The sequence below is a fragment of the Aspergillus stella-maris genome (assembly GCF_047715825.1).
Source record: "Aspergillus stella-maris strain CBS 113639 unplaced genomic scaffold BDV14scaffold_39, whole genome shotgun sequence".
In the NCBI taxonomy this organism is placed as follows: domain Eukaryota; kingdom Fungi; phylum Ascomycota; class Eurotiomycetes; order Eurotiales; family Aspergillaceae; genus Aspergillus; species Aspergillus stella-maris.
Genome location: NW_027396833.1, coordinates 45,632 through 60,416, shown reverse-complemented (window position 1 = coordinate 60,416; position 14,785 = coordinate 45,632). Strand labels below are relative to the sequence as shown.

General features: G+C 50.6%; 6 protein-coding genes across 6 annotated transcripts; 5 read left to right on the top strand and 1 right to left on the bottom strand.

Annotated features, from left to right (window-relative positions):
- The first annotated feature begins 638 nt into the window (after positions 1–638).
- On the top strand, positions 639–3,425 carry BDV14DRAFT_209746 (ferric reductase family protein). The gene is made up of 6 exons (XM_073775725.1): positions 639–1,147; positions 1,199–1,510; positions 1,559–1,788; positions 1,838–1,890; positions 1,942–2,063; positions 2,110–3,425. Exons 1-6 carry the CDS (start codon positions 663–665, stop codon positions 3,290–3,292), a joined length of 2,385 nt encoding a protein of 794 aa, XP_073626599.1. The 5' UTR covers positions 639–662; the 3' UTR covers positions 3,293–3,425.
- An 867-nt stretch (positions 3,426–4,292) lies between these two features.
- Positions 4,293–4,867, top strand: BDV14DRAFT_201600 (uncharacterized protein; the record flags this gene model as incomplete). The annotated part of the gene is made up of 3 exons (XM_073773799.1): positions 4,293–4,539; positions 4,659–4,759; positions 4,817–4,867. The coding sequence occupies 3 exons, from the start codon at positions 4,293–4,295 to the stop codon at positions 4,865–4,867; spliced, it is 399 nt and encodes a 132-aa protein (XP_073626598.1).
- A 353-nt stretch (positions 4,868–5,220) lies between these two features.
- On the bottom strand, positions 5,221–6,063 carry BDV14DRAFT_201599 (NAD-dependent epimerase/dehydratase family protein; the record flags this gene model as incomplete). Its single annotated transcript, XM_073773797.1, has 1 exon — positions 5,221–6,063. The coding sequence occupies one exon, from the start codon at positions 6,061–6,063 to the stop codon at positions 5,221–5,223; it is 843 nt and encodes a 280-aa protein (XP_073626597.1).
- A 1,183-nt stretch (positions 6,064–7,246) lies between these two features.
- BDV14DRAFT_209742 (transcription factor domain-containing protein) lies at positions 7,247–10,321 on the top strand (the record flags this gene model as incomplete). The annotated part of the gene is made up of 6 exons (XM_073775724.1): positions 7,247–7,379; positions 7,437–7,512; positions 7,566–8,519; positions 8,567–8,980; positions 9,028–9,263; positions 9,319–10,321. The coding sequence occupies 6 exons, from the start codon at positions 7,247–7,249 to the stop codon at positions 9,687–9,689; spliced, it is 2,184 nt and encodes a 727-aa protein (XP_073626596.1). The 3' UTR covers positions 9,690–10,321.
- Positions 9,937–12,776, top strand: rglB (polysaccharide lyase family 4 protein). Its single transcript, XM_073777637.1, has 5 exons — positions 9,937–10,882; positions 10,927–11,018; positions 11,067–11,081; positions 11,125–12,504; positions 12,557–12,776. The coding sequence occupies exons 1-4, from the start codon at positions 10,183–10,185 to the stop codon at positions 12,337–12,339; spliced, it is 2,022 nt and encodes a 673-aa protein (XP_073626595.1). The 5' UTR covers positions 9,937–10,182; the 3' UTR covers positions 12,340–12,504; positions 12,557–12,776.
- A 1-nt stretch (position 12,777) lies between these two features.
- BDV14DRAFT_83433 (acyl-CoA dehydrogenase family protein) lies at positions 12,778–14,749 on the top strand. Its single transcript, XM_073777638.1, has 4 exons — positions 12,778–13,499; positions 13,575–13,800; positions 13,870–14,238; positions 14,307–14,749. The coding sequence occupies exons 1-4, from the start codon at positions 12,881–12,883 to the stop codon at positions 14,641–14,643; spliced, it is 1,551 nt and encodes a 516-aa protein (XP_073626594.1). The 5' UTR covers positions 12,778–12,880; the 3' UTR covers positions 14,644–14,749.
- Positions 14,750–14,785: the final 36 nt, after the last annotated feature.

Genomic DNA, 14,785 nt, shown 5'->3' with positions numbered 1-14,785 from the left:
GTTTGCCGGCATATACAGCAGATATCTGAGCGACTCTCTCTGGATTCGATGGATCCGAGACTGGCGCTGCATGCAACGGGTGGTTCCTTGATAATGGGGTGTCCGCTGGTATGAATTTTGTCAAAGACCGCGGATGATGTAAGAGATGGAAGTGTTTGACTTTGAATACCAAACAAGTCACGTCTTTAATCTCATCCAGTTGCTCCTTCTGTATGTCAGGATGTTTACGCGAGCCCTGAAGGGTCGCTCCTTCCATGTGGGAAGCACCCCGTGACCCTTGCTGAGTCAGCCGCGACGTAGCCACGTGCGCTTAAGTTATCTGATCCAACTTGATCAGATTAGATTCGGATCAGGTGAAGCCGAAGCGCACCGCCCCCATTCCAATCTGATAATCCTGTCATCCTGTCTCCAACCTCCTTCATGCTCTCTGGCATCTTCCCTGTCCCTTAATTTTCTATCCGAGCTACTTCTACCTCAGTAGTCGCTGTCTGACCTGTCTCATCCTCAGACCTGTCCGTCCTTCGCGATCCTACCCCTCAGTATCATTGCCCGAGTGGGTCCATCGTCACGCTCGTCAGTCAAGCTGGGCTCGGAGACAGGAGGCACTTGATGACGTGATGCCCCGCACTGTATAGCTGTGCCATCCACTGTGAGCTTGCTCGATGTTTTTGTCCGCCAATATGGGCAGGATCTACCTCTTGTTCCTCTTATCCGCGTCCTTGATATCGGCAAACGTACTCCCGTTCAACGAGCGGTGTGTGACTTCGGTCTATACAGCTTATGGCAGCATTCCATTCACTGGGGCATTTTCAACAGGTTTCTACGAGAAACGGTGTCAAAATGTGCTTGCTGTTACCTCTATATACGCCTCCTCGGATTTTTACTGCCAACCCAACGAACGAGCGGCCGGCTTCGCTCAGTTAGAAGAGCAGTGCGAAGATTTGGGCCTGCAATTGATTCCTCGAGAGCGGGTAGCCGAGAACCTAACGGGCGATGCTGTTAGTCGTATGCGCTCTGTCGACTTTCGCGAGCTTCCGTTCGATCAGCCCGTCGACTACCCAATGCTCCTATCGGCTTCGCACTACGATCGAGTCTTTCGAACAACAGATACGTGGGCGTTTGAAGTCTGGACACATTATGCATATGGGTATACCGACCCCGTTCATATAGTAGTTTGAACTTCTCTAATTTCTCACAGGTATATTGGATATCTATACTGGGCTTGTGTCTTGTCAATAGGTATCATCAACCGGCTACTCCAACATTTCCTCACCTCCCGATATGAAGACTCCCTGAAAAGCCCTTCACTATTACGATACTCTCCCCTCCGGCAAACATATCACTGGTTCCAGACGCACTTTCTAGTCTCCACGGCCATTCCGTCTCGCGGGCGGCAGTTCCTCTGGTGGACATTCTCAAGCCGCAGTGAAGCATCAGTTACGCTAGGTTTTGGGGTACTAAGTATTGTCCTATGTTGTGTAGGCTATCGCTTATTTCCAGAAAATATATAGTAAGTTCTCTTTTTACTCCATTATTGGTTTTTACTAAACTCGTCTAGCTGGCCTGACCTTTCGGCGCAACTCGTCCGCTACATGGCGGATCGTACGGGGATTGTTTCCTTCGCCAATTTACCGCTCCTCTGGCTCTTCGCTGGCCGCAATAATATTTGTGCGTGGGCCACTGGTTGGAATTTCGCGACGTTCAACGTCTTCCATCGACACGTCGCATGGATAGCTACGATACAAGCGGTCATCCACACTGCGCTTTATCTCGTTTTATTCTTTCAAAGTGCGTATTGTATCTGACTTTTAGCGATATGGTTGGCTGACGGCCATAGATTCCAACCCCTGGAGGAAGCTGCAGAAGCCGTATCTCATATGGGGAACACTGGTAAGAGCCGCTCTTTATATATATTCCGGGTCACTGCTGACTCAGTCCCAGGCTACCGTATTAATGGTTCTAATTCTTCCTGCTGCAGTGAATTGGCTCCGACACCGAGCCTACGAACTGTTCTTAATCATACACATCGTCTTCTCGATCGGTCTGCTTGTTGGGTGCTTCTAGTAAGCATATATATAACCCGCCACTTGATCTCTCTAACATCCACAGCCACACAATCATCTTCGAAGGCCAAGAATACTGGTTCTATCTTTGGCTCCCAGTCGGAATCTGGGCCTTTGATCGAGCTCTCCGCGTTATTCGCATCCTCTACTGCAACCTCCACGTCCGAACAAACTCAGGACGCAGACTCCAATACTCCAAGAGTACCGCATCGTACGACAAGGCATCGGACCTCATTCGCCTGGACGTCATACCAGGTTCAAACACCCTTCGGCCCCGACCGGGCGATTACTACTTCTTATATCAACCCTTCAGGTTAACAGGTTGGGAAAACCACCCCTTTACACTCGGGTGCTGGTCATATAAACTCGGGTGGAAGGGCTCATCACCGTCAACGCCGCGGGCTAGAAAGAACGATGAGCGCATAGATATAACGCAAGTCCCGCTTCTCTCAGACGATTCCGCGTCTGGTACTCGGTCGCCAGCGCTGCAGAAGGCAAAGGAAGGAACAGAGTATCGAGAACTAAAGCTCACCTTCTGGATCCGACCCTACGATGGTTGGACACGGAGTCTCAGGCGACAATGCTTGAAGAATCCAGACCATACGACAAACGCAACGATGCTTCTTGAAGGACCATACGGCCATGAGTTCCCGCTATGGACCTACGACTCCGTCCTCCTGATCGCAGGCGGAACGGGAATAGCATCAGCCGTCCCATATATACACGATCATATTGCCCGCTCTTCATCCAGCACCGTTTCCTCAGACCAAGGAGACGAACCCGAATCAGACACACCCAAGACACGCATCAGCAATATGCATCTAGTCTGGGTAACGCGCCAAGCAGCATTCATTAACCAATTTGCTTCCCCATCCGGGTCCGGAGAACTAGTCAATGCCCTAGAGAGAGATGATTTCCACGCTTCATTCTACGCCACATTTCCGCATACACAGGCTGCTCACAGACAACAATCAGCACCAGTAACCCCTCGAATTTCGGATATCCCTACCGTCCCGGAAGCCGATAGAGAAATAGACATCCTACATGGGCGACCGAACTTGGAGAAAATTATCGAGACCTTTGCGGAGGAGGCGCAGCTGTCGAACTCATCTGCTGCTGTGCTTGTTTGCGGACCGCAGAGGATGGCCGACGAGGCTAGGGCTGTGGTGCACCTTGCTATGAAGAGGGGGCGTGCTGTTCGGTATGTGGAGGAGTCTTTTACATGGTGAAGACTCTCTGCTACGACACTTACGATTCCTGCTTTGGTCTCGCGGTATGTAAGAGCATTTGCATGGCATTTCTGATAGATAGGTATATTTAGACAATAGAGCGCACATACATAGCTTCAGTACTATATAGCATCAAATGAGCATACGTCTCCTTTCCCAACGCTGTATCTTGGACCATGCATATGACTTCAACGATTGAGCTCTCTGTGCGCTACATCACTTCTGACCGTAGAGTCCTGGTACCTCTAGACGTTCTTGTTCCCTAACCTATCACATCAGGTGTTAGCGACCCTTCATCGAAGTGGATTTCAATAAGTGCGGCATTTCCGCAACGGCAAGAAGGGTAGAGTCTCGTCAGACCCCTTTCACGCGCCAAACAATAGTTGAGTGGGTATGGGGATAGGAAAGGGGGTGCCGAGATGGTGTTCGTGATATGTCACATAACCCCGGATCTCACCCTCAGCCAAAGAACCGGCCATCTTTTGAGTTTCCTGTAGCTGTGCTTACTGCTTACTCAGGCGACTTTCTGTATTACACAGGCTATGTACCAGAAATAGGCATTTAAATCATGATTGTCTTCCAGTAAGGTCCCAAATTCAGAGCCGGTGCCTGCGCGAATTTGGCTTGCCTTGCCTTGCCTGGCTCGCCGGGCTCTCAGATAGACTGCCCCAAATGGATAAACAGCCCCCAAGCTGGACCCTAAAAATGAGTTGATATCACATTCGCTTGACACATTTATTGAACAGCGCCTGCAAGGATCTCTCTCGCCACCCCTTGTCCCCTTTTCTTTTGCTTTTTTGCTTTCCTTTGCATTGTAGCGGTCTGACAAGATACTATCCGTAAACCCCTGAGACAAAAACTATATAAACCCCTCCCAAACCCAGCCCTATACTCCTCATCAGCACCAACGCAGCATCCTCATCTCAACCATCCAACCAACCCTACCAATCCAACCTAATCAATTCGAAGTCCATCTTCACCCCCTCCAACAACAATCGAAATGCGTTTCCTCGCCCTTGCCCCCCTCTTCGTCGCCGCCATGGCCGCCCCCGGCGCTCCCAGCCTCACGCAGAACACTGCCCTGAGCAAGGACACCTGCGGCTCCGCGCAGCTCAGCTGCTGCGATTCCGAGGACAACAGCGTCTCGATCACCAAGGAAGACGAGAAGGGTCTCCTTCACCTTTTGGGTGGTGGCGCGAGTGTTCTTTCTGATGGGGTTTTGGGGAAATATAGCGGTTGTTCGGAGCGTGAGTTTTCCTCTCTTCCTTTCCTTTCCTTTCGTTTTCTGTCACACCGGGTTAGACCCTGTAGTGATAGCAGGGTGCAGTGGATTGAATGGCTTGCTAACGGTTTTATTTAAATCTAGTCATCCCCGTCAACGCTGTCCTCGGCGCTGAGGGCAACGGTCTTATCTCTGGCCAGTGCAACAACCACGTTGCTTGCTGTAATGCTGGGCCTCAGACCCAGGTGAGTTCTTACTCCAGCACTACAAAGCGAAATTACCTCTCTAACGAGTATTTACAGGACGGTGTCGTCAACGCCGCCATTCCTTGCATTCCTGTCAATGTGCTCTAAGCGCTTGACGGCACAGCGGGTGATGGGGAGTCAAGCTCGGTGCTTGAGTTTCCTCGACCGGAATTGTCTGCCCCCCAGGAAATTGAAAAGTTTCAGGCTTGGCCTGCTGGGCTGATCGGATGATCGTGCCGTGTTTGTATTCATATCGCTTTTTGATGCGCTTGTCTTGGATTCTCTGGGCAGTGTGCATGTTGTATACTTAATACATATTAATCATATATATTGGCTCCGGTACTGGAGGTTGTCTGATTATTTTCCCTTGTCTTTAAGCATTACTGGTCTGTTCAGAATCTTCATTTTCAGATTATCGATATCAATTATATGTTACAAACGGCCACCAAGGTGCAAGTATTCTATTCTGTTTCATCATGAGTCCACCCAATATACTTCTTCGCCTTGTCCGTTGTCCAAAACGCCTGGTTCTTCGACAAGTCCCCTTTGATCTGCGCCTTGGGATAATACTTCTTCGCAAGTTCCTCAGATGGCGTCTTCTGCGTAGTCGTGGGGGCAACAATATTCAAGACCTGAGCCCCCTTGAGGTTTTCGGCCTTCTCAACCGAAAGCAGGCATGCCCTGGCAGTGGCCTCGGGATTGACCCACCCCCAAAGCTGCTTCACGCCAGCCTCCTCCCAGTTCTCTTCGTGCTCTTTTTGAACGTCTTCTAATGGCGCAACTTCGTGGATTCGAAGGCATGCAATGTTCATTCCTGGGAACCATTGAACAAATGAGCGGGCTTGGTACTCTGCTTCCTCTTTGGCAAGTGCATAAGAGTCTGTTGGCCTTTGAGGCGCATCTTCGTCGAGTGGGAAGTAGTCGAATCGCAGCGGTTGGTTTGCGTACGCTAATCCGATGGCATTAACGCTACTAGCATAGCAGACTCGCTTAATTCCCAATGTCGCAGCAGCGTGGAACCCATTGAATGCGGAATTGACGTTGTTGTTGTGCACCTTCCAGTCATCCTTCCCGACAGGATCAGGCAACGCAGCAAGGTGAATGATTGCGTCGCAGCCCTTGAACGCCTTGAGGGTGGCATCGTAATCGTTTGCGACATCGGCCGTGCGCATTTCAGAATTCGGGGTCCCGTCGTATTCTTGGTCTGAACGGTTTACTTGGACGGTGGCGTGGCCTGCTTTGGAGCATAGTCTTACGGCTTCGCGGCCGACAGTGCCGCGGGCACCGGTGATGGCGATCTTCATGGCTGATTTTATGGAATTTGAGAGTGGGCTCATGGTAGTAACTTCAAGATCGGAAGTCGTGGAAAGATTGAGTTTATTATATGGTCGGCGTTTCGTGACGTGGATCTGCGTCACTCTTCAATTAGGGCATGACGTTGCTGTGGTCAGACAACCTACTCTGTACCGTACACCGCGGACTTGGCCGGATATCGACTTGGCCGCGCCCTTTCGATACAAACTAAGATCTTTATCAATTCAAGACCATTAACTAATCAACAGCGGGGGTCAAATACGGTGGAGGTTTCCAGATCTGACGATCGATTGCTGAATGATGTTCAGGCACCGGCCCGCACACCTACCAAACTGTCAAGTTCTGGAAAGGTTCATTCCTCTGGGCCAACGAGGATTCCTGGGATGATGAATGAGAAGAATAAAGCCCACGCGGAGACAGTCAGAGGTGAGTTGTATAAACATTCCTTGAGCAAATATTTCTGTGGGTTAGGTCGAAGTAGTAACAATGTCAGGTACTCTGCCGGACTTTTGTATTATCTGCTGGGAACCCTTGGGGCATGAAACAAGATACCGTCAGCTAGCCTGCAAGCATTACTTTCATTCACCCTGCATAGCGACCTACGTCAACCGCGGAGAGCACACCTGTCCCCTATGTCGAATATATTTAGGGAAGTGGCCATACTCCTGCAAGGAATATCTGGCGATGCATGTTCCGACACGCCCGCTATCAGACGGTCGGCCCTCTAGATGGAGGATATTCGGCAAGCTTAAGAGCAAATTAAGACCAAAGGTAGGATCGGGGAACATAATACCAGAAATTCGGTGGTTGACATCGTACAGCCAGGAAAGTCTCGGTAATAATAGAGGGTTAACAGTGCGAGTAGCCAGTCGTCGACCAGGACCGGATCAAGCCGTCGCTCCTGCTGTTTCTACTCTATCCCAGTCCCGTCCACGGTTGCTTCCTCTGTCCCAGGTTGTTCTGCCAGCGGAAGGAGTGATGCACTCCAGCTCAAGTCGCTCCTTATGACTGTCCACAGAGCTGTACATATTGTTGCCTGAGGCCGTACGGTAGCCGGAAGCGCAGCCGAACATCCGAAATGCCAAGACTCGTCTCGTTCCACGTCTTCGGAGTGCTTTCCGAGCTCCATCTCTCCTCCACCAGCATCAATCACACCTTTTGAGTCTCTTCATAATGACAGAACCGTCACCGCCTCAGGCGCTATCAGAGCCCCAGCCCGAGCGTCCGCGCTCGAAACGCCGCAAGATTGCAGTGGCCTGTGAGGAGTGCCGCGGTCGCAAAGTGCGATGCGACGGTGTCCAGCCGGGTGAGTGTTCCGAGAACTTGCAAGAAAACACTAGGCCATGTGCTAACTACCATAAAGCTTGCGGCCAATGTATAACCAGAGGCGAACGATGCATATACAATGGTGAGCCGGAGAAGAGGAGAGCTACGCAGAAGTAGGCATCGCCTCGCTTTATCCACTGCCTGTCGTCTAATTTCGTTTAAATAGCTACATCACTAGCTTGGAGGAACGAATCAAGCTTCTTGAAAACCCTATCTATGCTCCTGGACTATCTGAGGCTCTTGGCCATCGTAAACCGACCCTCACGCCCAAACCTGGGCTTTCATCAAGCCCAATCCGCATGCTAAATGGTCATAGTCCGTCGGTTGCGACACCAAGGCGCGAGTCCATCATAACCCAAGCAGTACATCCACGTTCACGTCCATCAGTGACCGTTCAAGACGATGGTGTCAATGCCATGATGGGTGCCGTTGGTGAGGAGCAGACTTCCCAGGAATTCTTCGGAAGCTCAAGCGCAGCAAGCTTTATGCGCCAAATCAAGACCGCGGTGGATAAGCGGATAACATCCCCTCATCAGAGCCCAGACACAGCCTCTCCGACCCGCCCACGATCAAGCCTTATGTCCATTCAGAAGGACAAACATACTGTGCTTCACGACTATGTTCTGCCTCCACGGAGAACTGCAGACAGTCTGATGGAGGTGTATTGGCACTATGTTTTTCCCTTGTACCCACTTGTCGACAGTATTCGGCTTCAGAAAGAGTACTTACGAATATGGACTGGGGACTCCGGGCCATCAGACGAAAGCATGCTGATGTGCACATTCAACGTCATTTTTGCGCTGGCTTGTCAGTTGGCTGATTTCGTCATTCCAGAAGAACGTGAGTCCTCGGCAGCTACGTTCTTCTCACGCGCAAAGGACTTGCTGCATTTCAATCTCTGGGACTCGGGGTCTGCGAGCCTTATCCAATGTTTACTTCTCATGGCGCAATACCTGCAGAGTACGGACTCGGCACACCAATGCTGGATCGTTACTGGATTAGCTATCCGCAACGCACAAAGCATGGGACTGCATCTTCCGCAAACCATCAAACAACTTGCTAACCCACAAGAGCAACAGCTAGCTCGAAAGATTTGGCACGGCTGCGTTCTCATGGACAGGTATGCAAATCGTCTCTGTTATTTGTGTCTGTCTAACTTTCTCTCAGAGTTATATCCATGACATTCGGGCGGCCAGCCATGATATCGAAGGCTTCCTGTGCTTCGGTTCCGCTACCAGAGACCATTGATGAAGAGTATTATGCTTCCGCAAATGGAACAGATGCCATCCAGCCTGCTGATCAACCTTCAATAATGGCGTTCTATGCCAAATCCCTGGAGCTTTATGAGATTCTCAATGACATTCTTCTCAACCTATATGAGCCCATCACGGATGACAGCTCCGATGACGTCCAGGATCTCTACTTCACGATAGTGTCAAATGAAAACGAGTTGACGATTTTCGAGCTTGATCGCGCCCTTACAAGATGGACGCGAAGCCTTCCGGCACACCTACGTGGGGTTTCAGATCCGAGTCCGAATGCAGAAATCTTCTACCGTCAGAGCGTTGTGTTACGAGCCAGGTATGCTGACCTGATATCTAATGATGTTACCTGCTGATTACCCAAAGGTTCTTACACGTCAGGATGCTCCTCTTCCGACCAATTCTTTCAAAGTTGTGCACCTCTCGCGAGACGACATCATCTCCTCTCATCTCACTGTCGGACTCTTTTCCTCAACGCGTTGCCTTGCAATGCTCGATCATATGCGTCAATGCTGCTAGAGATGTGATCGAGTTGATACACGGAAATATCCCTTCCGATGGGACCGCTGGTCCTCTTCCCGCTTGGTGGTACAACATTCTTTGTATGGCTTACCTCCGACCTCCAGAAATCTTATTCTAATTCAAATCCTTTATTAGATGTATATACCGCCGCCACTGTCATCATCGCCGGTCGTCTGTATCCTGCGATCATGTCCGAGATTACTGAGGTGGCTATTACCCATTCTTGGAATTGCGCGTTGGAGATACTGCGCAAATACCAAAGCTACAGTAACTCCGCGCGGCGCTGTATAGCTGCTTTGGAGATTCTCTACGAGCGCGCTGTTTCTGAAGTCTCTACTGAAGCTGGAGGTAACCAGTCGGAAGCCCAGATCGCCCTACCCGAGACGAATACTATGGGAGACTTTGCGCTTGGAGAAGGACTTAACGCCGGCCTTTTGGATGGCTTCGACTTTCCTGATTTTCAGGATATGTCCTGGCTGAATAGTGTTCCGAGCCACTTGTATTGACCACGGTCATCTCAGATCTTCGAGTTGGAGGCAGAGATCTACGGTAGCATTTCCACGCTACAATGCGGATGAAGATCAAACATCAGCCAAAAACGCTTCACGCCTACACCACGGTTTAGGTTGAAGCCAAGCACTTACTGTGCCGCTTCTTGAATCAGCCCATTCAATCAGAGCTCCCAGCCTTTCATCTACAGTCGGGTTATCACAGACCGAATAATTTTTCCGTCAAAGTACAGCGGCAATTTTCACTTGGCAGGGGCTTCTCCACATTCCCCCACCGGGGTAGGGTTAGCTGCAGATGGCGCTGCCTCCGCGTCATTCTCGGGCTTAAAAGCCCAATCCTCTATCTACTGCGGAGACTAAGGAATCGTTTCCCCAGCTTTGCTTCTCAGTTCGGCCGACTTTACCCCGGATTCTCGGAAAGCTCGTCTCGGCACATTGTCTACTAGTATAGAAGAGACCCGCTGGCGGGCTTCGTCACTTCGAAATCCGCATGTCACATTGTTCACCTCGTTGGAATACCGTCAACATGCGACTTGGCGCTTTGCTCGGGTTACTACCGGTCTGGGCCAGTGCAGTCCGCGCAACCCTCACAGCGACCGAAGATAACAGCACAATCACCCTAGAAAACGATCGTTTCAAAGCCGTCTACGATAAAGCAGAAGGCAGCGTCATCGAAGTGTACCTCGATGGACAAGACCTACTCGGCGAACAAGATGGATCGACCGGAATCGGCCCATACCTCGATTGCTACTGTACCCCTTCGGGCTTCTACACTGCTGGCTCGACGAATCCAATCACGGAGCTAGTTCAAGGAAAAGACTCGTCAGGGACAAAGTACGCTGGAATTATTCTGAATGATACATACACCCCCACAGGTCAAGAGTTCCAGCAATACTGGTTCCTTCGCGACGGCGAGACGGGATTCCACATGTTTAGCCGATTGGCATACTACAACGAGACTACGCCGTTCCTGCGGAACTTGCAGGAGTTCCGGACATTGTTTCGCCCAAACACAGACCTTTGGACACACCTTAGTTCCAGCGACCTCCAGACTGCGCCGCTGCCTAGTGACGAGGCGATTGCGGAGGAAATTGTTGTACAGGATGCGACTTGGCGCTTCAATAATACTCCAGATGATGCTTATGTCGAGCAGTTTTCGGAGTACTTTACCAAGTACACCTTTTCCAATCGTATGTCGCTGGTCCCTCATCGAGGCTCTGGGTTAACTTTTCAGAATGGCGTGACAATGACGTCCACGGAATGTACGCCGATGGAACTACCTCGAATGGGACCACATACGGAGCTTGGCTTGTGATGAATACAAAGGTACGTCTTAGTATCATGGAATTTATATCGTCTTACTGACATATCTAGGATACCTACTATGGAGTATGTCCGTTGCCCACTTTTACGGCATGAACTAACAGATTAGGGTCCCCTACACTCCGACTTGACTGTCGATGGCATTGTCTACAACTACATCGTGTCGAACCACCACGGCGAGGGCACTCCAAATATCACTAACGGCTTCGACCGCACCTTCGGACCGCAGTTCTACCTCTTCAATGGCGGTGAATCCGCTTCGTTGGAATACCTGCGAGACGAAGCTCGGTCCATCGCACGCCCTGATTGGAATGTCGACTTCTACGACTCCATTGCGAAGCACGTTATTGGATATGTGCCTTCGTCGCAGAGGGGCAGCGTCAAGGGCAGCATCAAGCTTCCGAAGGGTTCCAAACGCCCGATCGCTATTTTGACTGTAGACGGCCAATATTTCCAGGACAATTCTGCTGTCCCTAACTCTTACCAGTACTGGGCCGAACTTGACGACGATGGAAGTTTCACTATCGACCATGTAGCAGAGGGCAAGTACCGACTGACGGTCTACGCCAACGGCATCTTCGGCGATTTCGTCCGCGACGGTATCCAAATCAAAGCTGGCAAGTCGACATTCATCGAAGAAACATGGAAGGTCGAATCCGCAGGAACGGAGATTTGGCGCCTCGGAACGCCAGACAAATCCTCAGGCGAATTCCTTCACGGCTCACAGCGCGATACAAGCAAACCCCTCCAACCACCGGAGTACCTCATCTATTGGGGCGCCTACGACTGGCAATCCGACTTCCCCGAAGGCATCGACTACACGATTGGCGAGAGCGATCCAGCAACAGACTTCAACACAGTGCACTGGTCCGTCTTCGGCCCAACGCCCGATAATCCGGCCGTCGAATACAACACGACAAACGACTGGAAGATCCGGTTCCCACTAACCGCAAAACAACTCCACGAGCAAACAACAGCAACACTCACAATTCAACTCGCCGGCGCAAAGGCCGCATCCGGAAATACAGACGTGTATAATGCGTCCGAGCCATACACTAACCTCCCACTGGAAAGCTACATCAACGACCAAGAAGAACCACTCACCTTCCTAATCGGGTTCAATCAATCTAGCAGCTGTATTGTGCGCTCGGCAGTGAGTTGCTACCAGGTCTCGTCGAAGATGGAGTTCCCGGCGGATTGGTTGAAGGAGGGCGAGAATCTGCTGACGCTGCATTTGCCGTATAATGGGACGGATACGGAGACTGCAATTTTGCCGGCGACGGTTTATGTGCAGTATGATGCGCTGAGATTGGAGTTGAAGTAGGGAGTAGATCGCTCCTTACTTGGAACGTTGAGATTGGGTCTGGATTCTTGGCTTGTATACAGATTCTCGGACTTGCGGAGGACAGCCGAGGTTGGATAGAACTTGTGATCCACTTGGTTACTTCCTGCAAAACAGATTATATTCAGATCCAACAAACTAATGACAGTAAGTGAATAGTACCTCAAGAAATGTTGCATCGGAATTACTAAATATCCAGTCTATATTGATTGTATCTTGTGCTGGTAGGCAGTAGCAAGATCTAGAGCCGATCGATAACATCAAATCACAGAAAAAGTGAGCCTCGGCTCCCCGCCTCGGGATATTAATCTGTCTTCGTTCATTGGCTGCTTTGCCTAATTCTGGGGTATTCTGGTCTGCAGTTTAATGATCTCAAGATCGGCATTATTATACCTAGGCTATTCTTGTGTTACATTCCTCCTCCGTACTTGAGCTCCGTCTTCCGTCCTTTTGTTCCTGACCACCTCCTTCCTCCCACGTTTTCTCCCCGCACCACCACCACCACAACCACAAGCACAGCACAATGCCATCCGCAACCCTAAAACAGTACACCAGGTCCGAAGTCGCAAAACACAACAACGAAGACTCCCTCTGGTGCATAATCGACCATGCCGTGTACGACCTAACCGACTTCCAAGACGCACACCCGGGCGGCTCCGTCGTCCTGTCCCAAATCGCCGGCACAGACGCCACAGAAGCATTCTACAATCTCCATCGCCAAGAAGTCCTAACAAAGTACAAGAACCAACTCCTAATCGGCACAATCGAGGGCGAGAGTCCTGAAGTCCTTGAACCAACCCCGACTTCGCTATCTCCTGTGCCCTACGCAGAACCGCTCTGGCTAAGACCTGGTTTCAAGAGCCCGTTTTATAATGACTCTCATCAGGCGCTGCAGAAGGCCATTAGGGAGTTTACAAGTCTGCATGTTGCGCCTGAGGCGCAGGAGAAGGAGAAGGATGGGACTTATATTTCTCAGGAGTTGATTGATAAGATGGCGCAGACGAATGTTCTTGCTATGCGGTTGGGTCCGGGGAAGCATCTTCATGGACGGGCGTTGCTTGGTGGTGTTGTTAAGGGCGAGGAGTTTGATTATTTGCATGATTTGATTGTTGCGCAGGAGATGGTTAGGGGAAATGCGAGAGGTTCGTCCCCCTTTTCTACAGCTCAATGAGCTATCATGGTATTGTGCTGATTGCTGTGTTTTCGTTTGGTTGCAGGCTTCCAAGACGGTAATATGGCTGGTATGGTCATTTCCCTGACGGCGGTCCAGAGCTGGTTGCGCAATGAGCCGCTCCGCGCAAAGATAACAGAGGAGGTTCTGAGCGGGAAGAAGAAGATGTGTCTTGCTGTCACGGAGGCGTTTGCTGGAAGTGATGTTGCCGGTCTACGGACAACAGCCGAGAAGACTCCCGATGGGAAGTTCTACATCGTCAACGGGACAAAGTAAGTTCTTCAGTCAAGCCCAGGCCCATCCCCCAATCCCCTTCGACGCTGACAATTCTTGTTCCTCAGGAAATGGATCACAAACGGCATGTTCTCAGACTACTTCGTAACAGCCTGCCGCACGCGGAAAGGCTTCAGCGTGCTCCTAATCCCACGCTCCTCCGCCGTATCCACCAAACAGATAAAAACGTCCTATTCCACCGCCGCAGCAACCGCCTACGTCGAGTTCGACAATGTCAAAGTCCCCGCGGACCATCTGCTTGGTGAAGAAGACAACGGGTTCAAGGTCATCATGAGCAACTTCAACCACGAGCGGTACATGATGGTTTGCGCGGTCGTGAGGATGAGCATGACTGTTGTTGAGGAGTGCATGAAGTGGTGTAATCAGCGGATTGTCTTTGGGAAAAGGCTTGTTGAGCAGCCTGTTATTCGGCAGAAGTATGCCTTCCCACCTTTTTTTTCATCCTCACCTACAGTCACCTGATGCTAATCTTGATAATCTGCAGACTCGCACGAATGATCTCCCTAACAGAAAGCACGCAATCCTGGCTCGAACAACTAGCCTACCAAATGAACAACATGACCTACGCCGAACAATCCAAGAACCTCGGCGGCCCGATCGGCCTTCTAAAGTCTCACGCCACACGCTGCGCAGGCGAAATCGCCTCCGAGGCAACGAATATCTTTGGTGGACGGGGTCTCACGCAAACGGGGATGGGCAAGGTTATTGAGATGTTCCATCGGACGTACAAGTTTGATTCGATTCTTGGTGGGACGGAGGAGATTCTTGCTGATTTGGGGGTTAGGCAGGCTTTTAGGGGGTTTCCGAAGGCTATGCTTTAGGACGCTTTGGGTTGGGATTTGTGTTTGTGATGGGTTGTTAGACTGTAGATCCGGTGTTGTTTTGTATATAGTTATGCTCTTATGTGGTTTATATGTGAATATGATTTTAGATTTGTTGGATGACTATCTTTGGCTTTGTACG

Coding starts and splice junctions, on each gene's coding strand:
- rglB (XM_073777637.1), top strand. CDS start 10,183: ATGTCACATTGTTCACCTCGTTGGAATACCGTCAACATGCGACTTGGC. Junction 10,883..10,926: donor CAAGTACACCTTTTCCAATC/GTATGTCGCTGG, acceptor TTAACTTTTCAG/AATGGCGTGACAATGACGTC.
- BDV14DRAFT_83433 (XM_073777638.1), top strand. CDS start 12,881: ATGCCATCCGCAACCCTAAAACAGTACACCAGGTCCGAAGTCGCAAAA. Junction 13,500..13,574: donor GGTTAGGGGAAATGCGAGAG/GTTCGTCCCCCT, acceptor GTTTGGTTGCAG/GCTTCCAAGACGGTAATATG. Junction 13,801..13,869: donor TACATCGTCAACGGGACAAA/GTAAGTTCTTCA, acceptor CTTGTTCCTCAG/GAAATGGATCACAAACGGCA.
- BDV14DRAFT_209746 (XM_073775725.1), top strand. CDS start 663: ATGTTTTTGTCCGCCAATATGGGCAGGATCTACCTCTTGTTCCTCTTA. Junction 1,148..1,198: donor TGGACACATTATGCATATGG/GTATACCGACCC, acceptor AATTTCTCACAG/GTATATTGGATATCTATACT. Junction 1,789..1,837: donor TCTCGTTTTATTCTTTCAAA/GTGCGTATTGTA, acceptor TGACGGCCATAG/ATTCCAACCCCTGGAGGAAG.